A 27,996-nucleotide genomic window follows, 5' to 3' on the forward strand; every position below is an offset into this window, starting at 1 on the left:
GCCCTACCAGCTTCCCCCCACGAGAGGGAAATAGTGTTAACTGCAATTCACAAATTGTATCTTCAACAGGTGGTGGTCAAGGTTCCCCTCCTTCAACAGGGAAGGGGTTATTATTCGACCATGTTTATAGTCCCGAAACCGGACGGTTCGGTCAGACCCATATTGAATTTAAAATCCCTGAACATATACCTGAAAAGGTTCAAGTTCAAGATGGAATCGCTGAGAGCGGTCATCGCAAGCCTGGAAGGGGGGGATTTTATGGTGTCTTTGGACATAAAGGATGCATACCTTCATGTCCCCATTTATCCACCTCATCAGGCGTACCTCAGATTTGTGGTACAGGATTGTCATTACCAATTTCAGACGTTGCCGTTTGGTCTCTCCACGGCACCGAGAATATTTACCAAGGTAATGGCGGAAATGATGGTACTCCTGCGGAAGCAAGGGGTCACAATTATCCCGTACTTGGACGATCTCCTCATAAAAGCGAGATCAAGAGAGCAGTTGCTGAACAGCGTATCACTTTCTCTGGAAGTGTTACGGCAACACGGCTGGATTCTAATTATTCGAAATTCGCAGTTGATTCCTACGACTCGTCTGCCTTTCCTGGGCATGATTCTGGACACAGACCAGAAAAGGGTTTTTCTCCCAATAGAGAGAGCTCAGGAACTCATGACCCTGGTCAGGAGCCTATTAAAACCAAAACAGGTGTCAGTGCATCACTGCACTCGAGTCCTGGGAAAGATGGTGGCATCATACGAGGCCATTCCCTTCGGCAGGTTCCATGCGAGGACCTTTCAATGGGACTTACTGGACAAGTGGTCCGGATCACATCTTCAGATGCATCGGTTAATCACCCTATCCCCCAGGGCCAGGGTGTCACTCCTGTGGTGGCTGCAGAGTGCTCATCTTCTCGAGGGCCGCAGATTCGGCATTCAGGACTGGGTCCTGGTGAACACGGACGCAAGCCTCCGAGGTTGGGGAGCAGTCACACAGGGAAGAAATTTCCAAGGTCTGTGGTCAAGTCAAGAGACTTGCCTTCACATCAACATCCTGGAACTAAGGGCCATATACAACGCCCTGCGTCAAGCGGAGAACTTGCTTCGCGACCAACCGGTTCTGATTCAGTCAGACAACATCACCGCAGTGGCTCATGTAAATCGACAAGGCGGCACAAGGAGCAGAGTGGCGATGGCGGAAGCCACCAGAATTCTTCGCTGGGCGGAGAATCACGTAAGCGCTCTGTCAGCAGTGTTCATCCCGGGAGTGGACAACTGGGAAGCAGACTTCCTCAGCAGACACGACCTCCACCCGGGAGAGTGGGGACTTCATCAGGATGTCTTCGCACAGATTATAAGTAAGTGGGAACTGCCACAGGTGGACATGATGGCATCCCGCCTCAACAAAAACCTACAGAGGTATTGCGCCAGGTCAAGAGACCCTCAGGCAGTAGCTGTGGATGCCCTGGTGACACAGTGGGTGTTCCAGTCGGTCTATGTATTTCCTCCTCTTCCGCTCATACCCAAGGTACTGAGGATAATAAGAAAAAGAGGAGTGAGAACAATCCTCATTGTTCCAGATTGGCCACGAAGGACTTGTTATCCAGATCTGCAAGAAATGCTCACAGAGGACCCGTGGCCTCTTCCTCTAAGACAGGACCTGTTGCAACAGGGGCCCTGTCTGTTCCAAGACTTACCGCGGCTGCTTTTGACGGCATGGCAGTTGAACGCCGGATCCTAGCAGAGAAGGGCATTCTGGATGAGGTCATTCCTACGCTGATAAAGGCTAGGAAGGACGTGATAGCTAAACATTATCACCGTATATGGCGAAAATGTTTCTTGGTGTGAGGCCGGGAATGCTCCTACGGAGGAATTCCAGCTGGGCCGTTTCCTTCACTTCCTACAGTGAAGGAATTTGGGCCTAAAATTGGGCTCCATTAAGGTCCAGATTTCGGCCCTATCCATTTTCTTTCAAAAGGAGTTGGCTTCTCTACCAGAAGTTCAGACGTTTGTAAAGGGAGTGCTGCATATTCAGCCTCCTTTTGTGCCTCCAGTGGCACCTTGGGATCTTAACGTGGTGTTAAGTTTCCTGAAATCCCACTGGTTTGATCCACTTAAAATGGTGGAGTTGAAATATCTCACGTGGAAGGTGGTCATGCTATTAGCCTTGGCTTCGGCTAGGCGTGTGTCAGAGTTGGCGGCTTTGTCACATAAAAGCCCCTATCTGGTTTTCCATATGGATAGAGCAGAATTGCGGACCCGTCCACAATTTCTGCCGAAAGTGGTTTCATCTTTTCATATGAACCAACCTATTGTGGTGCCTGTGGCTACTCATGACTTGGAGGATTCCGAGTTGCTTGATGTGGTCAGGGCTTTGAAGGTTTATGTAGCCAGAACGGCTAGGGTCAGGAAAACAGAGTCGTTGTTTATCCTGTATGCAGCCAACAAGGTTGGTGCTCCTGCTTCAAAGCAAACTATTACTCGCTGGATCTGTAACACGATTCAGCAGGCTCATTCTGCGGCTGGATTGCTGCTGCCAAAATCAGTTAAGGCCCATTCCACTAGGAAGGTGGGCTGTTCTTGGGCGGCTGCCCGAGGGGTCTCGGCATTACAACTTTGCCGAGCGGCTACTTGGTCAGGTTCAAACACTTTTGCAAAGTTTACAAGTTAGATACCCTGGCTGAGGAGGACCTCTTGTTTGCTCAATCGGTGCTGCAGAGTCATCCGCACTCTCCCGCCCGTTTGGGAGCTTTGGTATAATCCCCATGGTCCTTACGGAGTCCCCAGCATCCACTAGGACGTTAAAGAAAATAAGATTTTACTTACCGGTAAATCTATTTCTCGTAGTCCGTAGTGGATGCTGGGCACCCGTCCCAAGTGCGGACTTCTTCTGCAATACTTGTATATAGTTATTGCTTCAATAAGGGTTAAGTTATGGTTGCATCAGGGTTTGACCTGATGCTCTGTTATTTGTCATACTGTTAACTGGTTGTTATCACATGTTATACGGTGTCATTGGTGTGGCTGGTATGAATCTTGCCCTGGATTACCAAAATCCTTTCCTTGTATTGTCAGCTCCTCTGGGCACAGTTTCTCTAACTGAGGTCTGGAGGAGGGGCATAGAGGGAGGAGCCAGTGCACACGAGAACCTAAATTCTTTCTTAAAGTGCCCATGTCTACTGCGGAGCCCGTCTATCCCCATGGTCCTTACGGAGTCCCCAGCATCCACTACGGACTACGAGAAATAGATTTACCGGTAAGTAAAATCGTATTTTTTATTCTTTTTAAATAGAAAATATGAATATACACAAAGCAATTATTAATAGAACCTCTCTAAAACCTTACAACAGTTTAGCTCTGTTTTAAAATTAATGAATGGATCCTCCATAGATTGCATTGGTCATAGAAAATAAGAGTACCAGATGACCGGTTTTAGTAGCTGTTGATGGTGAAGATGCACATTTACAGAGTCTCTTACTCAACAATTTAATTGTCCAGTTTGTGTGTATTGGACATGTATTTCTTTGTGTTAGAGGTGACAGAAACCAGTGTTTTCCTGTTTATAAAATTGCTTTTCAGAGAAATATTTATGGCCATTTAAGACCACAAAGTACTGAATCTTGGCAATGGCACTACAGTACATTTACAAAGTTTTTTTTAATGCGGTTATAACATTTTTGGTTAGAATATGTTATGCATTCTCTGCCCTTGCATCTTTTTGTGAAATATACGTTTTTATAAGAACGTGCTTATAACGCCTTTTGTTAATATTTTTCTTTTGCCCTACTGTAAATCAAATTGCTTGTCTTATTTACATTAGTTAGCTTGAAACTAATTCTCAAGTAGTGTACAGGGTCTTATCTAATCCTAGTTTGGCCCCCACCGTCGCATCATCCACATTAAGTAGGTTACTTACAAATTATAATTACCAGTGTGAGTGGCTTTTTATATCATGGACTGCAAAACGCCTGATTTCAGCAATTGACGGGAAGTTGGGAGCCAGACAGAGGACTGCATATGATTACCTTCGCACTGAAGGGCTTTTAGCAGCAGATAAACTTAAATACCCTCTGCTAGAGTAAGTATTAAGTGACAAAGGTTAGACATGGTGTTCAATTTACAGCAAAAGACCCTTTAGAGTCTTTTTATTTAAAAAAGCCTTAGACAAACTGACCTACCCTGTAACAATTAGTCATAAGTATTTTAACCATCTGTTTTACTTAATGCCATAACTGTAAATCTCCAGTCATTTATTTATTTTTAACTGCACACATTTCCCTTATTTATACACATTTATGACCCAGTTGTGTACGGTCTCACTTTCTAAAGCATTTAACTCTATGCTAGGGGTGTGTGCGCACACTAACTCTTCTGGCCACTTTAATTTATAGAGAACAGATATGCATTAGTCTGGCAGGCGTCTGATCCAGAGATTTATAGAGCATTTTACAGACCATGTTTCTTCCTGTGCGGGTGGAGGGCACACACATTTCACAGTAATAGTACAAAGATTACATGACCTGTATTGGTAAAACTTTGTTTTTTTCAGGTCAGATGTAACTCATAAGACACATCCATTTGTTTTACATTTTACAGTGTGTGAATCAACACTGAGATCAGGTTAGCATACAGCTACAGTAAATATATTCTATTGAAGCTTGTGTGGTGTATTAGTTTACCTGGGCTTCAACATCCGTTAGCTTCCTTGTCTGTTCAGCTGTTTGGTTTAGTAAATTGGTCCCAATCTCCAGCATTATAGCAGTATGGTTCTGTACTGCGTGCTTTTGCATCTCCACCATCTCTTTTTTCATGTTATCTTGAATGTAATTCTCAAGCTGCCAAAGAGAGAGAATAAGAGGGGCTATGAAAATACAATAACAACTGAAGACCATAAAAATAATGGTGTAATGGTTGGCATTACTGCTTCACAGCACTGAGGTCATGGGTTCCATTTGGTTGGCTTCCCTTTGTATTGCTCACTTGTTCATTGTCCCTGTTGCATACTGATTTGAAACTATAATTTAGTTATGTTTAAAATCTTTTGGACTTCTGCTTACCCAGTGCTGTTACTGCTACCGCAAAATAGGTTGAACTATAGCAGGACTATTTTTTTTATTTTTTTTACATTTGGTTGCCATTTATCTCCCGCATTGATGATTTCAATAGTCTTCTTACTGGTCCTGCCAAAAAGATTCTCCCGCCACTACAATCCATTCTGAATGCAGCTGTGAGCCTGATCCTCCTCGCTAGACGTTCATCATCCAGCTCTCTGCTTATAGCAGCCTAGTCTGGCAGTCCCAGAGAGAGGTAACACCTCCCAATGGGACTGCCTTGTTTGTTTGTGATTGACGGGTAGGAATTCCAGTAGGATGTCACTGCCAGTCACAGTGAAGCCAGTGCAGTCACAAGCTGCATCTGGCTTCACTGACACTGAGCTGGGTGGAGGATTTTACCAGGAGGGTGCTGCAGTCCCTGCAGCTCATAAGTAAAATCGGCCACTGGTTACCTGTATTCTACCATATTCAATATAAAATACTTTTACTCACACACAAGGCTGTTAACCAAACTACACCGATGTACATCTCTTCGCATCTCCCAACCCAACCTCTTCTTTCTTCACAAGATATACATTCCTCATCCACACTCATTATTCGCTCCCATTCAAGACTGCAGAACATTTTTCAGGCTGCACCTACTCTATGGAATGGCTTCCAATACACAATAAGACTTTCCTCTAGTCTGCAAACCTTCAAGCAGTCCCTTAAAACAACTCGTCAGACAAACTTATCAAATTCCAGAACTGCCCCGATAACCTTCATAAACTTTTCTATCCAATTACATCCCCACTGTACAGTCCATGCATATCTATACATTGTATCTTTCTTCACTTCCCTGTCCTCCTGAACCCAGGCCAACCTTGCTGGTTGACCATATCATACAGCCTACCAAGAACCTTTGCAATCTGGTGGACCATTATGCTATAGATAGCACCTACCCTTGTGTGTCAATGCCTATTTCCCTGTAGATTGTATGCTTGCCAGCAGTACCCAGTTTTGTTTTAACACTGTTGTTTCCAATTCTAAAGCGCAACAGAATTTTCTTTGCTGCATAAGAAATTGTTAATAAATAATGCTGATATTTTGTCCCTGTTGGGTGTGAGTTTTCATACCTGTAGCAGGGAGATGGATTGTATGTTCAATTGGTGAAGGACTTTGTGTGTAGGAATAAACATTTTACAGTGCTTCATAAAATTCTCATGCTAGATAAAAGATGATGCAGAGTTGAAATGCATTTGGGTAACATCTACTGAAAAGGTACAACTGAGCTGTCGTGGCATTCTCACATGCACAAAGTTTCATGCGGGCATGTTTTGGCGAATGTAAGCTATTTCAACCTTTTCTGTAAGCAGAAAATGTTGTTTTATGGCATTTCTTTTGCATGTACTATACGGCAGGAGCAAGTGCACACTGATGACTAGTGACAACTCAAGATGCTTCCAGTTCTGTGAATGTATGCATTCATACCACGCACGCTTTGTTTCAGCATTGTACACACAATTTTCTTCCAACTTATCTGGCCTTATAATTGTAAAGATGCAGATTTAAATATTTTGCTGACCATCTTATCAATTGGCGTGTATGTATTTAAGAATAACATTTCAATGGGAATTCCTTTAAGTGAAATTTTGTTTACCATATGTTTTCACTGATTTCACTTTGAACCTGTTAGAATACAATTACCTGAAGAGATAACGTTTAAGTTGAACAAAATATGTTCATCTTTCACTAAGCGTGTCTTCAAAGAACTTAGTGATAAGTGATTTTACAAATATAAGCATGTTATGTCTCTCTAAAGTACATTTAGACTTTGAATAGTCCCGTAGTTCTAGTGTATTTGTTGAATATATTTATATAATGTAAAGTACATGATTATATTTTAACTAGTTATGACTGAGTTCAGAAATTGAACTCATTTTTACTAAAACTACTCCACCACAAATGCTTAAAGAAATACCCATTGAAAAGTTACACAAATAGTAAGGAACTTATCAGTTTTCCTAGTTTTTGTAAAGCCATTACTAGAACCCTGCAAATGCACTACATAATATAAGCATCCACGTACATATTTGCAGTGTATATGTGCTATAATGTCCAGATGTAGCTGTGCTTAGCTTACCTGTGATGCATACACGTGTGCGCACGCATTACGGGAGTGACTAGCTGTGACTGCTTGCACCCACGATTGCATAATGTAAAGCCTATGGGTCATGGGTGTGAATATATGCACGCACACCGCAACAAACGTGTTGTGAGTGTGATTAGCTGTAGCCACAGTGAATGTGGTTATAAGTGTACATTTCTGCTAATGTAAATACTAGTTGGCAATCAAGTTATTTTTAATTTTCTAATGATTCAGAAAAGAGAAAGCAGTCATGCAAGCCCAGAATAGGGATGGTCAATTAGCGTGTCAGTATTAAGATTCTGAATAGATGCTGAACCCATCTGTGTGACTCGGTTAAGAAGATATATCGTCACATTTTTAATGGTAAAGTATATAGTGCCACACTTGCGCAGAATATCTGCTAGCTCTGGGGTGGTGGGGGAAAAGGCATCTGGATGTCACTTAGAGATATCTGTCAATTTTAGAATCTAGCTGATATATCATGTGGAGTATCAATGTTTTAGAAACATCAGGAATCAATGCCCATTCTTAGTCTAGTAGACAAGTTTCAAATAATCAAGTAATGGGTATGATAAAAAAATATTAGCATTTGCCCAAAACTTAAGAATCCGTAATTTTAGCATTAATCCCCTAGGCAACTAGAAAAAACAAACAAAATCCAACATCATAAATTTGGCAGAAAATGGATTGTAGATGAATAATAAACCATATTCCCCTAATAAACCTTGTGACCAGCCTTGACATGATGTGTACATATGTATCCTCATTCATGTAGAGTTTTTTGCACCATGTGGCGCAAGATACTGTGTGCAAATGAAATGCTGCGCCAAGGGTAGTGATTCATACTTTTTCTTGAATTTTGCATCTTATTCTCATTTTAGTCACATACAAAGTAGATTACAGTTTAAGAGGCACACTAGACTAGTACTGTCACAAAGGGATTGGTGTAAAGTTGCAGATGAAGCTTAATGATAGTGACATGAGGCATAGTACTGTCTTTTACCTTAATACCCAGATTAGCAATTGATTCACACACAGAAGTACATGAAATGCAACCATCAGTTTTCATGGTATCTCTACATTGTACATTTGTCACATTAGTGATGCGAATAAGATGCATATTTTATGAGAGAGTTTCTGGCAGGATGTTTGGTGTGGCTAAGTCTGTGGTGCAATTTGAGCAAAGGTGTATGTGAACACATCTGTATTACCCCTCTCCCACTACCTCCCTAACCTTCCCTATCTGATGCCTAACCCCCCACACCACCCGCAGCCTAACCCTAACTGTCCCCCTTTGTGCCTAAACCCCCTTTTTAGTGCTTAATCCTCCCTCCCTGTAGCCAACCAGGCCCCCCGATCTCCGGGATGCCGACTGCATCCTGTATATAAGATGGGTTTTCTGTACAGGATAATATTTACTCGCACCTGCTGTAATTACCCTCAAAGTTTCACTTAACTGACCCTCCCCACCCAAGATTACGTGCATTAAGTGCAGTTTGCTACTAGTGACTAGTTGATTTTACATTTAAAATATACATACAGAATGTAATGTACCCATGGATTTAATAGCCAGTCCCGGCATCTTAATGGCCCATTGACAATTTTCTTCATAAGTGCTGCATACTGTAGGAAGGTAAGTTATATTTATGTAGCTCACAAATATTATGGAGTGCTTCACAGACAATCAGGCCCTACCACTGCAGCACTTACAATCTATATTACCTACCACATGTACACACGCACTAGGGTTAATTTATTTAGCGAAAGCCAATAAGCCTACCTGTGTTTTTGTAGTGTGGGAGGAATCAGAACAGCCAAGAAAACCGCATACTAACTTCATACCTATATTGCTTTGGTCAGGGCTGTGAGACAAGGCCTGATAGTGGTCCGGAATGCCCATGACAAATATACTTGTAGCACTCCCATCTGTGCTATGAATTGCAGAACACAGTGCGCATGAATGCTTGTGACATTGTCATTCCTACTGAGCATGTGCAGGTAATGAAGGTTATATAACTGACATGCTTGATCTTGGCTTCTACTGATCTAATGGTGTTTATAGAGTGTAAAGTAATGTTTGGATTCGAGATACGGGGAAGACTCTATAAAGATAATCACGTACAGCTCTTCAGGCTGCCAGATGGAGCTGTAATCCTGGTGCCCTAGGCTGCAGCCCAGTCAGCCTAATGGTTGATCAGACACTGAATACTAACCACTACACCAACTGTGCTGGTGTATAATATATGTGGTTTATGATTGGAATTATAAACTTTCAACAAAATGAATGGTTTCTATAATATGCAATTAAAATATTATTTGCAGATCTACTTTTTTGGTTACATTTCTGAAATATACTTGTATCATTCCTTGCCTTGTGAAATACATCTGTGTTCTGTTAAATACTGCTTCAAAAATTAAGTACATGATTTAGGGGTCTATTTACTAAGCGTTGGATGGAGATAAATTGGACGGAGATAAAGAACCAGCCAATAGGCTCCTAACTGTCATTTTTCCAACCCAGCCTATGACATGGCAGTTAGGAGCTGATTGGCTGGTACTTTATCTCCATCCACATTATCTCCGTCCAAGGCTTAGTAAATAGACACCTTATTGTCAAGTTTGCACATATCTATTAATAAAGGCAGTAAACACACAATGTTGTGTCTCTTTATGTGTGTATGCAATAATCAAAAATATCTAGCAGTGTTTCATTTTATTTGTTTTTTATTTGCTAGATTAAATACAGCAAATATTTAGCCAATATGCCATTAACCAAATTGTTGAACAGTACTTTTATCAATTAAAATAGTCACTTGTTTGTCTTATCTCATATCATATCCTAAATCCTTCTTGTTTTGAGCACTGAGCATCTTATCTCTTTTAACTATTAGTCTAAACAACAACTTCACAAACAACTCTTTGATGCGCAGAACAGTAGCCCTTGTTCACACCTGTTTCATGACCCATGTCAGATGTGCAGGAAGATGCATCAGTGTCACCTTTCTCTCTTGGGAAGTATTTGCTGCTGTGTGACTGTTTTCTTTCAAGTGTCACATGTAATTTATAGCAGTTTTCTATAAACTTTTCTATATTATAACTACAAACTTAATGTTTATTTTTTTCTATTTAGATAGTGTTATTTTTCCCCATACTGTGATCAAAGATGTCAACATACTGTATTTACATAATTTCCAGAGTAATTTTAAAGCTGAACCTATATTAAACTTACGTTATTTCTGGCACTTTCAAAATATATATATTCAAAAGTATAGACTGCAATCTTGCGAGCAGAACAATTTTATCTCTGTCTCTCTGTTCTTACCAAGTCTTAGAAACATAGAATTTCAACAACATATAACCACTTGGCCCATCTAGTCTGCCCATGTACTGTACATGAATACACTTAGGGGTATATTCGATAAGAGTTGGATCCATTCCGACATGCAGTTGTCGGAATGGATCGGACAACCCCTATTCAATGGATGCCCAAACCGACTGTCGTATTTGGCAGTACACAGGGTCCTGCCGCTGCTGTCAGCGGCTGCGGCCAGGGGTGCAGATGGCGGCGGGCGTCAGCGGGACGGCGGCTTGGGTAAGTTCGGTGGTGGGAGGAGCAGAGATCGGCAGCCGGCGGAAAGGAGCTGGCTGCGGGGAGACATGTCTGGGGCGGCGGGTGGAGGTGCTGAAGGGAGAGAGGTGCCTGCAGGTGGCGGGGGAAGCAGAGATCGGCAGCCGGCGGGAGGAGTTGGCTGCGGGAGGACATGCCTGCGGCGGCGGGGGAGGAGGCGTTGCAAGGAGAGAGGTGCCTGTCCATCTCTGCTCCCCCCCCCCCCCCCCCCCAGCAGCACCGCTCATCTCCTCACCTCAATCCGACTTGTTTTCAAGTCGGATTGAGTTTGTCGGAAAGGGAGCCAAAACCTGTCGGATTTGGCCCCATTTCCGACAGAAGCACGTGGATCGGCGGTTCTTCCACTGATCCACGTGTTTTCCGACAAGTCGGGAATTCCCGACTTGTTGGAAAAAATCAGCCTCTATTGAATAGGTCGGAACCCCTTCTGACCTTTTTCTGTCAGAAGCTGCCGTCTTTCTGACAAGACATCAGCTTCCGACAGTTATTGAATACAACCCTTAGTAGGGTTAATTTTTGACGTGAGCCAATAAACCTACATGTATATTTTTTGAACTGTGGGAGGAAACCCACACAAGTTGGATTGTGGGAGAAAACCGGAGCACTCGGAGGAAGCCCACGCAAGTATGGGGAGAATATACAAAGTCCACACAGTTAGGGCCAGGGTGGGTATCAAATCCATGACCTCAGTGCTGTGATGCAGTAATGCTAACCATTACACCATCCATGCTGTCCTGTCTTGTTTTATTACTATTTTGTTCTGAATTGTAAATCACAAAAGACTATGCTGGTGCTATATTAGTAACTGTTCATGATAATACATATCTTATAGTCCATAAAAGAGTATTATATAATAATAATGGTAGTCAATATGTTCTAGACTAGATGGAGTTGATTTGCATATGATATTGACGGGTTGGTACTGGGAGACCGGTTTTTGGAATCCCTAAAGTCACCATACCGACCCCGGTTCCCGGCCGCAGAATGCCGGCGGGGGGAGGGGGTCAGCGCAACAAAGCTCCTTGCGGGCTCACTTTGCTTGTTGCGCAGTGGGCTCGCTGTGCTCGCCACCAGTTATTTTTCCACTCTATGGGTGTCGTGGACACTCACGAGTGGGAATATTCTCTGCATGCTGATTGTCGGGCTGTCCAGCTCGCGGGATTCTGGTGTCGGTATAGTGACCGGCGGTCACATGACTACATCCCATATTGACAAGTAAGGACATCTCAAGGGACACATTTCACTAGAATGAAACTGTATTGATAGATGAGGGCATTCTAACAGACCAATTTCAGTAAGGCCTGGTTCAAGCACTTGAAAACTGATTCAGATCAAGAAAAAGACATGTGCCAGTGAAAACTGTATTTTTGGATGGACAGGTACAACTATCAGATGATGAGGGTTGTGACGTTAGTGAACTAATTGTATCTTTCTGTTTACAAACACTGCTGAAACAGGTGATTTCTATATTGCTCTGGCATAAATTATGCTTTTGTGAGCATGTTTAAGCTAACACTCCTTTTTGTTCTGCTTACAAGAGATGGGTAGGATTTGTTGCTGTATTAGAAAGGTTTTTTATTTGTTTTTTACTTAAATTTAAGCCTAATAGTGAATGTATTTGTTGCAAATAGAGAAGCCAATCCTGGCCCATTTTTTAAATCCTGTGATTTGGGATTAAGTAAGTCTGAATATTGATCAACCCCCCTTCCTCCTCTGAGTGCTGGATACAGGTACCATCACTCTCTAAAATGCACTTCTCTCATCTACATGCCCCGCCCTGCTGTTCACCACAACACGCCGGCCTCCCTGACGACTATACAGCCGGGGGCTCCTGTTCCTCTCCTCGCACATTCTGAATACACACTATGTGTGAGGTTGTGCTGCAGGAATACTGTCTTCCTGCAGCAATAGTTGTGATCCTCATGACGTGGGGGCTGTGCGAGATCAGAGGTGGCTGCTGGGCTGACACAGCCTCCTGAGCCTTCAGCGAACACGGACAGCACACATGCTGTGCCCAGGGAGAGAGGAGGGGACTGTAGGAAATCAGAGGGGACTGTGGGGCCAGCACTGCCGAGACCTGAACCTACTTGGTTGTAAGTAGTTAATCACGACAATCCCAGGAATCAAATCACAATTTATTTTTTATTTTTTATTTTTTGGGGGGGGGGGGTGTTCCTATACCGGGATTGGCTTACCTAGTTGCAGAGTGTCTGTGAAGTGTGTCTGGAATGATACACAAACACACACGCTACTGAGTTGGGATGGAACACATCTTATGCTCTGTATAAAGATGGATATTGGCAATTTTTGTGCAAATTTTGCACTCCTTACCTGTTCTCATCTCAGGTTGCAGATGTCTGTGTAAGAATAAATACCCCGCTCTGGGTGGCATGCTTTCTAATGAAGATTGATTTATATTTTTAAAACTCTCAATTTTTTAATGCAAAAAAAAAAGTCATTATGTCTAGTATTTTAATTCTGATGAGAAACGCAGATGCGTCCTCACACTAATAATGATATTTATATAGCACTTTTCTCCTAATAGGACTCAAAGTGCTTATAAAATGATGTAAAGATGACAAAATACACTACTACAAAGATAAAACCAGGAGAGACCACCATGTAATAGCTAATGTTCTAGATGCATAGGATAGTCTGCTTTCATCCTTTTCTTAGGATGTCAGGATCATGTATTTGCCACTGGTTATCCAGTCAGCAGGTCGGCAATAGCCACGTCGATATTCGTAATGTCACCAGAATGTCGACATGGATCAAGCTGTGGACAGGCACCATGTCAATTGTTGACATTCTGGGGATGCTGATGGTTAGGGTTGCCATATTGATACTGTTCTGTAGGCTTCATAGTGTCATGTAGGACCTGACCAAACTCTCACCTTAATTTAGCTGCAGAGTCCTAAAAACAGAAGACCAGTAAGAAGTGCGTGTACATTAGTTCTCAATTGTGATCTGAAGATAAATATGTTTAAGGATAGGTGGAGGAATGTTAAGGATGGGATCAATTTTGATCTGGGTTAGAATTCTTGGGGGAGTTACCATGAACTTATAGAAAGGCAAATTGCAAGAAAAGGCACTCAAAGATGGATAATTTGTAGCGAGGAGTATTCCAATGAATCTGAAAGAAGTCTATTGCATAGTTTTGTGAAGTGAGCGGATAGATCCGTCACATCCCAGTCTTAGAAGCCTTTCTATTTTGTTTTATTTTGTCAGCCCCTTCACTAGAAACAGGATATCGCTACATAATGTTGGACAGAGGCAGCAATAAATATTTTTTAGACTTAAACAGCGTTTGACCTGTTGTTAAATTCATTTATTTTCTAATATTTATAAAAATAAATGATATAATGTATTTCTGTACATCAGTTAGCTAGTAAGACTTTGTCGGGCGATAATCAAATTGCATTGCTCATTAATGTGTTTGGTTTATGTTAATTAGCTCAGTGGTTTGCTGACATTGTGTCTGTTGTCACCGTGTCTACTGTTGAATAATGTGTTTTATGTTCTGTAGTGTCCACACCACTCCATAAATTAAAAGTAAACTGACAAGTGATCAGTAGCCCTGTGTATAAAAAGGAATGTAAGGGCATGAGGATGAAGCCTTACTAAGTAGTCCTTGTTAGATGTATTTGCCCCTTTACAAATGTTTGACCTCTGTTTACAAAAAGTCATGAAGAACGGCGAATGAGTCAAAGATCAAATCTCAAAAGTGATCTTTTATTTCACAGAGATTCAGAGTTATCCACTACAAATAAACATAGTGAACATGAAAAGTAGCACTGCATGTGTAGCTCACCAGCCAAGAACAGAACGAATGTTCTACAATCACTAACATCACTGATTGCAAATGATGTATGCTGGATAGAAATGCATTTTAGATTTCAGGACTGAGAGTGATACAATAAAGAAGCAAATTTAATATAATTTATACCGTCATTTTTATTTTCTTCACTGTTTCTTTGCCAGTATTGTGATTGTATCAGAGTACGGTATATCATCTCAGCAACGGTAATCATCACATTGAAATGTGTAAAAATAAATAAGATTTGAAATGAATGGGATGTTGTTGACTAAAAGCAGGCCTTCATGAACCAAGCTTTCCTTTTTAAAATTATTTAAATGTGCCTGGTTTTTAGTGTGTAGCACTGTAGGCATAGTAAGCACAGAACTAGTGTAGCTTTTACTCTACTTGGGAAAGCTGAAAATGAATGTCTGTTACTGTCAGATAATTTTCACAGCTTGCTCTATACTGTACATTCACTAACATATAGTTACCAATGCTTTAAAAGAGAACTATTTTTGTATTAAAGCATTATTATAATGCTGTGATTGTTTTAATAAGTTAACAAATCCAGTAACTTCAAACCAAGGTAAAAATGAATGGTGTACATGCACACGGGTGGTCAATAGTGAAATGAGAGTACTCCATCAGTATAACCCACCATCCTTGCAAAATATTCCTGGCATGTGTTATTCTGCATCTCGGTACAGGACATGGCTGAGAACATTGTAGTTCAGTGTGAGCCTTACCAAACAGGCTTCTAAATAATGAGTACAGTGGGGAAATGATGAGAGGTGGGAGAGGGCACCCAGTGCTGAATACAACCAAGTTACCTTTTTGTGGAGAAACTCCTCATGCACAGTTAGGTGGTATACCACAATGCTCTATCTATATTAATGTTTTTAAGAGTATTTTCCTCAAAAACATAAGATAACGTTTGTTCATCTTGAAAAAGTGTACAATGGAATACTTGTGTGATGAGCTGAAATGTGGTGAGAACACACTGAGTATAGCTTTTGCATGTCCTAACAATGTATAGTATAAGGCAATCATGAACTTTGGGTGATTTCTACTGCCAGGAAAGTGTATGAACCTGCAAAGCAAGCTGTGGGGACATGAGTCTTCTTTAGGGAATATACCCATATAATATACAGGTATATCAAGGCCTAACAGTTCAAGCAATGCAATTAAAATATTCTGAGGCAGTGGCCATCAAATTTCCATGTCCTGCTACTTACACCACTTTTCTAGATATAAGCTGCTTTCAGATGAAATTTTATCCCATTTTATCGAGCACATGTTTAGTGTCTACATATGAACAACTAGATTCTGAGTGACATTTGTTAATTGATTGCCTGACCTCACCTTTCTACAACCAACATTTTCCAGTGATTGCCACTTCCCTCAACTAATCCCAAAACACAAAATCCCTTTGACCTTGTCACTGAACACTTGCTGCGCAGGAATGTAATAGAGATTATATGAATACTTTTTCTCAAGGAATTTCTGCCTTTGTTTCTCTTATGTTTTTTAAAGGAAAATAATCCTTAAAAGAAAAATGCTGATTTAAAAAAAAAAGAGAATCTGACCCTTTTTATTATCCGTAGACCTTCACTAAGCATGTAGACAGTTTTTTGTAGTTCTCAGGCAGTGAAAGCCATACCCATGTATTGGCTAACTGGCACAAGGTGAGAATTATAGAGACTGCTGTTCTCTTTAATTTGAAATTATCAATAGTAGCAACCTGTAGATGCCTCCATAAAACTTGGTATTGGTATTGAATTAGCATAGACGGTTTTGTGGTAATGACTGAGCCCAACACCAGAGACCTGCTGGTTGGTAAAAGGCATATTACTAATCAGTATTTGATATCTTAAATGGTGATGTGCATCAATTCATTTAGTAAAAGGGAAATGTGGCATAATTACACTTTGCTACAGAGGAAACCTAAAATGATGAATGTGCTAATGAATGAATAGAATTGCTACATTTTGCAAATCTATACGTATAACTACACAATCTCACAATGGAGGAGTAAATGGATATTTCATATAAATCCAAAAGTTGAGGTAATTTGCTAAATATCTACTTTTGTTTTTGGTGCTAAATAGTATGATACTGTACCTAAACTAGACTACAGTATGTACTATTAAGAGCACATTTCTAAAAGTGTATACCTTTTATCAATCGTGTTTGCATTTTTATGTTTTAGTGGCAAATATTGTCTCTTTTTGCTAGAAGTCTAGTCAGTTTTAACACACACTCGCCATCTCTTCCAGAGTGGCTGTGAGGATCCCAAAAATCGGGTGGCACTTCTCACCACCCAGAAGAGTGGGCAAATCTCCCACTTCCAGCAGCAGAATGTTTGTGCCATGGCCAACTCCCCCAGCAGTGTCCACTTCTGGTGTAGCATGCCTCCTGCAGTGACCTCCTGGCTGCCCAAAGGTTGGCTTGTATCTTTTAAAATATAAAATAAAGGCTCATTGTAATAGCTATAGAAGGAAATCATAATTTGTTATTGGGATTTCAAAGATGTGAATGTAATACAATTTGCCTTTTGCATACATTGATGTGAACTGTACTAGCTCCAGTGGTGCAAGCAGAAATATTAGTGGTACTGAGTGCCGAAAAATGGGCGTAGTCATGTGTTGTGAGGGGGCATGGCCACATGTCACTAGTGGGAGTGGATACTGAACACTAGCGGACAACACAGACCCTTTTCTTTGGACTCTGGGGGCAAGGCTGGAAATATATAGTGATGCCTACAGTATAATAAATACATATAGTAATGTCCCCGATTTGATAACAATATATAGTAATGCCTCCAGGATGCTTTGCGGTGCATTATAATTGTGGTAATGGCGGTCAGGGGTGCAAAGTGTGTGGCAGGTGGTACTGCGTACCCGCTGCCAAATTCTTAAGGCTACTCCGTACCCGCAAACTTGCACCACTGACTAGCCCTCTTAAGGTGTGTACACACGGTGAGATATTTTCTTTAGATTTTGACTATATAGTCAAAATCGCAAGAAAAGTTAGTGCAGATCGCAAGGTGAAAGTCACCTTTCGATCCCGATGCGTGGTCCTGCAAGGTCGGCATCGCATGAAAAGATAGACTGTGCAGGCAAGTCAATCCTTGCTAGATTGGTGTACTATCTAGTTCATCTCACATGTCAATGACATTTCACATAAGCCAAAATCGTAAGCACACACAGTCCATATCTCAAGAAAAGTTAGTCAAAATTGGTGGTGCTGGGCTCCGGGGAGTTCAAGGGAAATCGCAAGTGAAAATCGGGCATAGCAAGGATCTCACCGTGTGTACACACCCTTAGTTGCCTACCCTCCTGCATTCTGCAGGAGACTCCCTGAAATAGCAGCAATCTCCCTGACTCCCTGAATAGACCAGCAGTCTCCCTGATTGCACCATACCCCCATCATGTAGCTGTTACATTGTTGGGTGGGGGTGTGGGGGGAAATTATCAGAAATACATACATTCAAATGGAATCTCCGGTGCCATTTCCCTGCATTAGTTATAAGGCACAATTATCCCTATGGCTACATGCAATTAAATAATCCTTCTTGTATCCACTTACAGCATATGGAACCTCTTGTAAAACACAATACATGAACAAATCCTGAATAGCAGTGTCTTCAACAAGTAGATCTTACTATCTTTGGGGCTCATTTACATTTGGATGTAAGTTATTGTTATGACACGCCTCTCAGATGTAGCAATACACGTCCGCGCTGATAGGTGTTACTTTCACAATCTCCCTGAAATGCCTTTTGAAGAGTAGGCAAGTATGCTAGCTCTGCAAATAATGTTCCAGACTCTTTATGCTCCCTGTCACATTCCTGTAAACACTGTTGTTAGACATCTACAATTCCTTAAACATGCTGAGCAAACATGTGTGTTCAATCTCCATTGTAAACGTCTCCTGAATGCTTCCACACACCAGGTCAGGAACATTGGGTCCTGTTTTACAACTCGATTACAGAAAATACATATCTGCATTTGCTACAAGCTATTGTGTTTATAAATGTAGTGAACAATATGGTAGTTTCAATGCAGATATTTATACCCCCATGTACAGTAACTTTTCTGTTCAGTTTGTACACAGACATTATGCCAGCAGCGCCCCGCTTTCTATAACCATCAGTGTCCATAACCAGCATGTGCTACACAATCCAACAACAGTCCCTGCAGTCACTTCCAAATAATAATCATTCATTTTAAAGGGTGGTCTTCAGTTTGCCGGCGGCCGGGCTCCCGACGACCAGCATATCGGTGCCGGAATCCCGACCTCCGATATACCGACAGCTTTTCTCCCTCTTGTGGGTCCACGACCGCCCTGGAGGGAGAATAGATAGCATAGCGCGCCCGCAAGGGGCTCATTTGCGCTCGCCCAGCAGTCAGTATGCCGGTGGTTGGGATTCCGGTGCCGGTATGCTATCCGCCGGAAGCCCGACCGCCGGCATAATATACTACACCCATTTTAAACCTACTTACAAGCATATTAGCATGTTAAATAACTATGAATATGTTTTCTTATGTAAAGCCATTAATTGTGATATGTTTTTCAAGTGCACGATATGAAATAGTGATTTGGAAAGTATTTCCTTATGGTAAATTTGTCTTAGGCACTGGATAGCATTCTAAATATTGCATCAAGGTTGGCTAAAGTTCCATACACACTAGACGAGAAAGTGAAAGATCTTTTACAATCTCATCCAGTGTGGACACTCAATGTCGTTAATGATGCGCACTCCGGCGCATCATTAATGACCCCCTCCCTCGTCTGAACATGTACATACGAGGGAGGTCCTTGTTAACAACGACCATGCCATCGCTCCCTTCCGCGCCGGGAGTGTATTATGCACTTACCAATGCCGGAACACCGTCGGGGCCCCGCCGCCGCCAATATCTGCATTGGCGGGGATCGCCTAGTGTTTACTGGGCTTTTAGTAGTTAGCATTACTGCCTCACAGCAATGAGGTTGTGTTTAATTATCAGTCATGGCCATTCTGTGGAGTTTGTATGTCGCCTCCCTCCACCATGTTTATATGGGTTTCCTTTGGATGCTCCAGTTTCCCCTCACACTCCAAAATATACTGGAAGGTTTAATGTTGACAAAATAAATAAATATAGTACGTATGTGTGGCGATGTGATTTAGATTGCAAGCTTCTCTTTGGCATAGACTTATGTGAATTACTAAAATATTCTACATAAAGCGATGTCACAATGTGTGTGTGCTATTAAAGTAACTGTTAATAAATAACTAATAAATGTCTGTACGTTGCCAAGTGCATGCAGAGGTCATACTCTGAGTTGCATGTAAGTTGGCTGCATTGTCTGCTCAGGAATAAATGCAGGTCTCCGTCTATTCAGCATTGGCCATATCTATTTGGCAGTACTGCCCATACTGCTTGTAAAAGTAGCTGTCATCACTGTCAGCACATTTCCATCAGCCCTATCCCTTCCTTGGAGTAAGGGATTTTACTGAAATTGTACATATTTTGGAGTATGCTTACCATTGGCGTTTCTATAATGGGTGCAGGTTGTGCGGTGCACACGGGCCCCTGAGTCCAGGAGGGGCCCACACCGCACACACTGCACCCATTTCTCCTATACTTACCTTTCCAGAGTCCATCACTGAACGTGTGTGGGCCCCCTCCTCTCCCGTAGCCGTCGCGCCGCTGCTAGCACACTGACCAAATGTCGCGGCGGCCATTTTTTGGAGTCCTGCGCATGTTCTGTAGACTCTGGCACTGCCAGAGTCTACAGCGCTCAGAGTGCTAGCAGCGGCGCGACGGCTACGGGAGAGGAGGGGTCCCACACACGAGGTCTGCACATAGGTCCCTTCCTCTCTAGAGACGCCCCTGATGCTTACTGTAGTTCCTCTTCCACGCCCACGACATGTCCATAGAACACTTAGCCATTGCTTAGGTGCCCCCTAGTTACACGCTTTCAGCTTCAAGTAGAGATAAGCACAGCTCTGATTCACTGTTGATGTGTTGCATTAATGGGCTTTTGTGTAACTTTAAATAGGAAAGAGCATTTTCATGGGGAGGTTAGAGTTAGGCGGCGGGGGGCACATAAAGGGGGTTTAGGGGCATCGATTAGGATAGGGGAAATATACTAACTGGAATGCTAGCAGACCACAGATTATACCCAGAAGTCATGTCATATGACCGCCGGGACCCGGAAGATGTCACTGGGGCCACTAGGACGACATGTTGACATTCTAATATGCCAACATTTCATCACTGTCTATGTGATGAATGTCAACATTCTGACTGACGAAATTTCGTACCCTACCCTTAAGGACTATTTAACAGTACTAAGTGATCATCTTCACCCCATGTTGCAGAATGTCTTTCTGGATTTAGTGATGTCTTCAAACATGTCATGGCTGCATCAATCACCAGATATGAACTTGATTTTTCGTTTATAACCCCTGAGACACAGGTATTATAATCCAATGCCATGGTGCATATGGGTTGGGGCTGGGTGGGGATCCCGGCAGTCAGCATACCGACCTCGGCCACAGAATACCAGTGAGGGTGGGCGAGCACAACAAAGACAGTTTTTATACCCATTCTATGGGTGTCGTGGACACCTACGAGTTGGAATAGTCCCTGTTATTTGGCATGCCGACTTTAGGGCTTTTGATCGCTCGGGATCCCGGCGCCGGCATGGTGACCGCCGGGATCCCGTGCATTGGTCACATGACCGGATCCCGTGCATACATGCGGTACTGGGCGTAAGTGGTGGCCCATTGCTGTGTTAAGTCGATGTTAACTGTAAATGTCTACAGATAGGCAACGCATGTTTTGTCTTTGTATACTTTGTTACTGGATTTTGCTTCTAATTGTGTTTTTAGCTATCCTCCCTTAAAATATGCACAACTTGTTGTTTTTGCAGCAATGAAAACAAATTATATTCTACATGTTTATTCATGTTAAAACAAATTTCAGTGTAATTTAGGTACATTATATATAGAAACAAAGTAATGACTGCCCAAGGTCACACTGGAAGCTGGTACTAGAATTCTTAATGGTACTAAACTAGTCCTTCATCTTAATTCCACTTGACCTGCGGTTACAACTGTAACCCGAGGAGTTTCTACGATGCTATAAGTTACAATACATATAATTGAGTACATAAAATACAGACTTAAAGCAAATTGGTTCTACAAAATGGAAACATATGGAGCAATTACTTAACTTGAATTTTCTAACTGTTTAAAGGTGTTTCATATAAATGGTGCCCATCTGAGTGAGGGGCATAAGCCTTAGTACTTATGAGACTGTAAGTAGCTATAGAAGTTTCAGTAAAGTATCTGTGTTCTTGCTTTCAATCTGACAGTACACATTGGGCCCGATCAGATTAGGAAGCAAAACAAACAATCGAACAACTGGGCAAAACCATATTGCATGCACTGCAGGTAGGCAGATGTAAAGTGCAGAGAGATTTAGATTTGGGTGGGATGTGTCCAAACTGAAATCTAAATTGCAGTGTAAAAATAAAGCTGTCTAACATTTGTGGGCTACATGCAAAAGCAGACAGTATTTACCCTGCTCAGAAAAAATATAAATGTTTTTCCTCCCCTTGCATTGCAAAATGGTTTGTTCCACATACAAAGTTAGGTGCCTTTTCTGCCTTGCTTTCACATCCAAATCAGGCCCATTATGCACTCAATAGAAACATTCCAATATGCAAGGACTACGAATAGCGGCACATCACAATTTTTCTTACTGACTACTGGAGCTTCCTGCAGGATAAGCATTTATTTGCACTTGAAACACCTACAGTAAATGTAAGTAGTGTAAGGTACACACACTGTACACAGGGCTTCTACACCAAGGTACTATTCATGCACTGGTGCTACGTCCCAATAACGCAGCAATCATGGCTTGGTGACTTCAGCTTTATCCGCACTGCAAACAGGGATCACTGCAGTTTGAGATAATGGTATATGGATTGTGAATTCAGCATTTATTTATTTTTGCCTTGCATCTATAATCTATTCATTACTTGCAGTGAACATAACGGACATGTAAAAACATCTGTGCACAAGCACTAAATCATCTAAATACATTTGGTTATATATCTAGTCCAGAGGTTCTCAAACACGGTCCTCAAGGCACCCCAACGGTGCAGGTTTAAGGTATATCCATAGTTCAGCACAGATGGTTAAATCAAAAGTGACTGAGGTGCTAATTAAATCACCTGTGTCCAAGCATGGATAAACGTAAAACCTGGACCATTGTGGTGCCTTGAGGACCACGTTTGAGAACCTATGAACTAGTCAACAAGTATATAGTGCTTGAAAGTGAAAAACAAATTCCTGCTGCCAGGCCATGTTGTTTTATATATATATTATAAATATATATATTGTTTTATATATATTTTTTATATATATTTTTATATATATATTTATATATATAAAAATGTTAATTCTGAAAAAAAAAAATTTTTAATCATTGACAAAAGCTAAATAGTCAAATTACTTATTACATTTCACTTTTTTAGTATTAAATATGTTCTAATGATGTGCAGGTTGAGTATCCCTTATCCAAAATGCTTGGGACCGGAAGTATTTTGGATATCAGATTTTTCCGTATTTTGGAATAATTGCATACCATAATGAGATATCATGGTGCTGGGACCCAAGTCTAAGCACAGAATGCATTTATGTCTCATATACACCTTATACACACAGGTCGAAGGTAATTTTAGCCAATATTTTTAATAACTTTGTGCATTAAACAAAGTGTGTGTACATTCACACAATTCATTTATGTTTGATATACACCTTATGCACACAGCCTGAAGGTGATTTAATAAAGTATTTGTAATAACTTTGTGTAATAAACAAAGTTTGTGTACACTGAGCCATCAGAAAACAAAGGTTTCACTATCTCACTCAAAAAAATCTGTATTTTAGAATATTCCGTATTTCAGAATATTTGGATATGGAATACTCAACCTGTAGTAATATGCTTGTAACAATATTATATTTTCTAACTATATTAAGAAAGTTTGTAAGTAGTCCGTGTAACAGCTTGTTGCTTTCCCAGAGTATAAAAATGCATTCTAAAGACACCATTTCCTTTACTTTAATTAATATAAATGTTACTTCAATAAGAAAACATGAATGAAAAACTGTCCTGTTCTGATCAAGCACATAGTGCTGCACTGAGCTGCTGAACCCGTCCCATTGCAATCACCATGAGAATGTTTCCTCAGTGGACCTTCAGTGAACTCTACTACATGCATTCATTAACACGACCCTCATGTGACAATCATGAAGATGATTTATTATCTTGCACTCTTAGTACTGTACAGACTGTATTTGTCTTGCTTTATAATCCGTTTGAAACCTAAAAATGGGTGACATTACAGAAGCCACAAGGGACTTCTTTTGCATCATAGCCTGCACTGGAAGGAAAGCCAACATGCGTGAACAATAGCTCTGACCATCAAATAGATCATTGACAGCTACAGTAGGTTGCTGAGCTCACCTGTGGGTGGTCTCGTTGTACCTTAAATTCGGAATTTTGGTGTACAGAACGCCTGTTGCTAGAAATCTGAGAAATTATCCTTGAATTTTGTTTTAAGAAGTCAAACTTAGTACTGATATTCGATTATCTTTTTCAGTGAAAGTGACCCAAAATAACATAATACATTTTGTAAGGAAGTGAAAAGTTTGGTGTTTAATGCTAAATGGGAAAAATATATACTGTATTACATGTTGTAGTTGTAGAAGCATAAAGAAATATTCCCATAACCAACTGCCTATTACTTGTCATAAAAAGAAAAGTGTTCTGAGAAGAAGTCTGCTTATACTGTACCTGCTTTCCAACTTTCCTCCGGTTGGGTGTCTGTTTATCCTGTCTATTAGATAGGGGGAAAAAAGACACCCAACTGACTTTTCTAACAATTGAATATCCCCCTAACTGTGCTGAACAATATCAACCCATTCTCAGTAACTGTAGGCAATTTAGAAAACACATGGAACAGTTTTTAATGTGTCTAATTCAGTACAATACAAATGACACAGGCAGAAGTGTCTCCTTATATATCAGCACTGGATGTAGATTCCAGCTGTCTCTACTTTCCAGTGGCAGTCACAGGGTTTAGCAATTACCAACCTGCAATGTTTTTAAATAAATGTGCAATTAAAATGTACCCTTTCCTTGCTGGATGAAATCGTCTGCACACATTAAAGTTTAAGAAAGTATTTCAAATGTAATACAATCTCTAGTTGTCTGAAAGCATTGCTTGTGCCCATTCACCTGCCCAGAACTACTGTACAGTAAATGTCCCACTTGTGACAACTATAGCCACATTTAGACAGGAGTTGGTGTGAATATACTGTTACTTCTGTGTTACAGTAGGATAAAGATTGCACCCTTCTGCCAATCACTATGAAAAGCTTACCTTTAGCAGCCACTGTGTGTTATTCTCCATGATGTTCTCCAGCAGCTGCAGCCTTTGCACAGAATCATCATAGTCTAATGGGGCATCCCTCTGCACGGAGTTAGACACATAAGGGCTGGCAGGAGCAGAGCGGCAGCTGTCCACCTCTGGCAGCAGAAAGGTGTAGCTGCAAGCCCCGTGCTGCACCTGATACTGCTTCTTGCCTGGACTCTCCACAGCTTTACGAATTGTTGCCAGACCCACATCAAAGCTCCTAAGGACCACCAGCAGCACAGCCACAGCAGAGGGCCACATCTTCATTTACTTTTCTTTTTCCTGGCTTACAACTTAAAGTGTTCTTCCAATGATCACAAACCTAATAAAACCTGTCTTTTAGATGTGCAAACAAACAGGATCTGTCTTCCTAGTATTTCCAATTTACGTGTTGCTTTGGGTGCGAGATTTGAAGCCTGAAATAGTTATCCTTAAACAGAAAGCAGATGACATGTGCACAGACTTAATGACCCTCCCCTTGGATGCGATAGGGAGAGCTCTCCAGAAACACGCCTGCAGCATAGGCTTTCCAGGGAGACCAGCAATCTAGTGATACCAGGGAATGTCAGGAGGACAAGTTTAGGGACCATGTGAAGCTCTCACACAAAGCTACAGTATTGCAGCTGTGACCTTGCAGTTCACTGCTGTCCCCTGTGTTGTGGGTAAGGGAAGCAGCCGCTTCCCCTGTGCTCCAGTCAATGACTATACAGAACAATCCAACATCAGGATGCACAGTACTGACTATCGTGAAAGAGCAGCAGAGCTCCTGTACAAATTTATATTTTTAATGTAATAGTCAGTGTTTGTTTAAACTATAGTGGTAAACTGTGTGTAACTCTCAAATCTGGCAAAACTTAAAAGAATGCTGGCACGGTTCAGTGCACATAATAAAATAGCTATGCTGCATGATAGGGGAGTGTTGGTATGACATTTTACATTCTTCCTGGCTGCCTCCCAGAGTCTGTGCTGTGTGCTATCTTGGAGTACAGTATGCAGAAATCCATCCACTATGAAAAGCTGATACAACCTATGCCCACTGAGGCACAGTACACATGCCCTTAGCCCCTCTGTCTCTGCCCATGGGCATTGCACTTTTTAGATGAACATGACGTGCAATGGTAAGCCTCTTAGGCAGAAGGTCTGTGTGGAGCCAGATGAGTGGTATGTGCAACTTTAGGGGCATACACACTAGACTTTATTATCATGCGTATCATCAAGTGTGTATGCACTATAACCATGCGTGCTCCCGCGGGTCGTTATTTATCTTTATCAACGGAACATGCAGTCCAACTAAAGGCCCATACACACTAAACTATATGAACAATATTGGTGAACGATTTCCCTTGAGCTTCCAGGCATACTTGATGAAAGATATTATGCATACACACTGAACGATTTTTCAAACGATATGAACGATATTGCTAGCATCGTCTGGGACACTAATGGTGGCTAATTTATATAATGGGCTGGCATTACAGAGTGGCTATTATGATGAATATCGTTCATATCGTCCACCACATACACACTGAACGATATACACTTTTACGTGAACGATATAGGCAAAATTGAGTTGTAAGTTCAGATGACAGAAACCCTAGCTGAAGATGGGCGGGAACGCGTATCGTTCATTGCATACACACTGGACTATATTGGGAACTATATCGCTCATAAAGCTCAAAATGAGCGATATAGTACACAATGGGGGTAATTCTGAGTTGATCGCAGCAGGATTTTTGTTAGCAGTTGGGCAAAACCATGTGCACTGCAGGGGAGGCAGATATAACATGTGCAGAGAGTTAGATTTGGGTGTGTTATTTTGTTTCTGTGCAGGATAAATACTGGCTGCTTTATTTTTACACTGCAATTTAGATTGCAGATTGAACACACCACACCCAAATCTAACTCTCTGCACATGATATATCTGCCCCCCCTGTAGTGCACATGGTTTTGCCCAACTGCTAACAAAAATCCTGCTGCGATCAACTCAGAATTACCCCCAATATTGTCTAGTGTGTATGGGTCTTAAGGCTATATTTTTAATGACTGCATGTTCAGGTATGGGAGGGGTGATGTCACTGAACGATATTGGGGGTCATTCCGATCAGATCACATGCTGCAGTTTTTCGCAGCTGTGCTATCAGGTCTGAACTGCGCATGCGCCGCGACCACAATGCATAGACGCGTCGCTAACCGGCGACGGGAAACACGTGCAGTGTGGGTCCTTTCGAAGAAAGAGATCGCAGCAACAATCGCAAGGTGATTGACAGCAAGAAGGCATTTCTGGGTGGCAACTGACCGTTTTCTAGGAGTGTTTGGGAAAACGCAGGTGTGTCCAGGCATTTGCAGGGCGGGTGTCTGATGTCAATTCCGAGACCTGACAGGCTGAAGTGATCGCAGTGGCTGAGTAAGTTCAGAACTACTCAGAAACTGCACAAAAACGTTTTGCACAGCTCCACTGCACAAGTGATCGCACACTTGCACAGCTAAAATACACTCCCCCATAGGCGGCGACTATCTGATCGCACGGTTGCAAAAAACTGCTACCGTGCGATCAACTCTGAATGACCCCCATTCACTATATCGTTCAGTGTATATGCTCTTTATCTTTCATTCTGCTGATGGGGATATTTCAAGGGAAATCTTTATTTTTATTGTGTCAACATCGTCTAGTGTGTACCTGCCAATTTATATATCTACAGTAGTTTCACGATTACAGTGACCATGGCCTGTGGTGTGGAGGCAAATAAAAGTGGAAGATATGTGTATTTAAGTAGCAGTTGTAAAGGGTGCAGTGAGTGTAAAAGGCTATTGGCAGGGAGTTATATTCTGGGCTGTGAAAATGAAATACAGGTTGAGTATCCCATATCCAAATATTCCGAAATACGGAATATTTTGAGTGAGAAAATGAAACC

General features: G+C 41.6%; 2 protein-coding genes across 4 annotated transcripts in view; one reads left to right on the forward strand and one right to left on the reverse strand.

Annotated features, from left to right (window-relative positions):
• The window catches only part of ANGPT2 (angiopoietin 2), a 59,822-nt gene extending 34,289 nt beyond the window's left edge, over positions 1–25,533 (reverse strand). The window contains exons 1-2 of the mRNA XM_063916681.1: positions 25,052–25,533; positions 4,679–4,834 (exon numbers count right to left, since the gene is read on the reverse strand). Of these exons, the coding sequence (XP_063772751.1) occupies positions 4,679–4,834; positions 25,052–25,351 (456 nt within the window). The 5' untranslated portion in view covers positions 25,352–25,533. The remainder of the gene's footprint in view (positions 1–4,678; positions 4,835–25,051) is intronic.
• MCPH1 (microcephalin 1) overlaps positions 1–27,996 on the forward strand; it is a 774,602-nt gene that overhangs the window by 485,555 nt on the left and 261,051 nt on the right. Inside the window, exon 13 of one of the 3 annotated variants that reach the window (XM_063916680.1) lies at positions 16,885–17,050. The exons of the other annotated variants lie outside the window; for them this stretch is intronic. Coding sequence (XP_063772750.1) covers positions 16,885–17,050 — 166 coding nt within the window. The remainder of the gene's footprint in view (positions 1–16,884; positions 17,051–27,996) is intronic. 3 annotated transcript variants of the gene reach the window in all.

The sequence above is a fragment of the Pseudophryne corroboree genome, chromosome 4 (genome assembly GCF_028390025.1).
Source record: "Pseudophryne corroboree isolate aPseCor3 chromosome 4, aPseCor3.hap2, whole genome shotgun sequence".
Classification (NCBI taxonomy): domain Eukaryota; kingdom Metazoa; phylum Chordata; class Amphibia; order Anura; family Myobatrachidae; genus Pseudophryne; species Pseudophryne corroboree.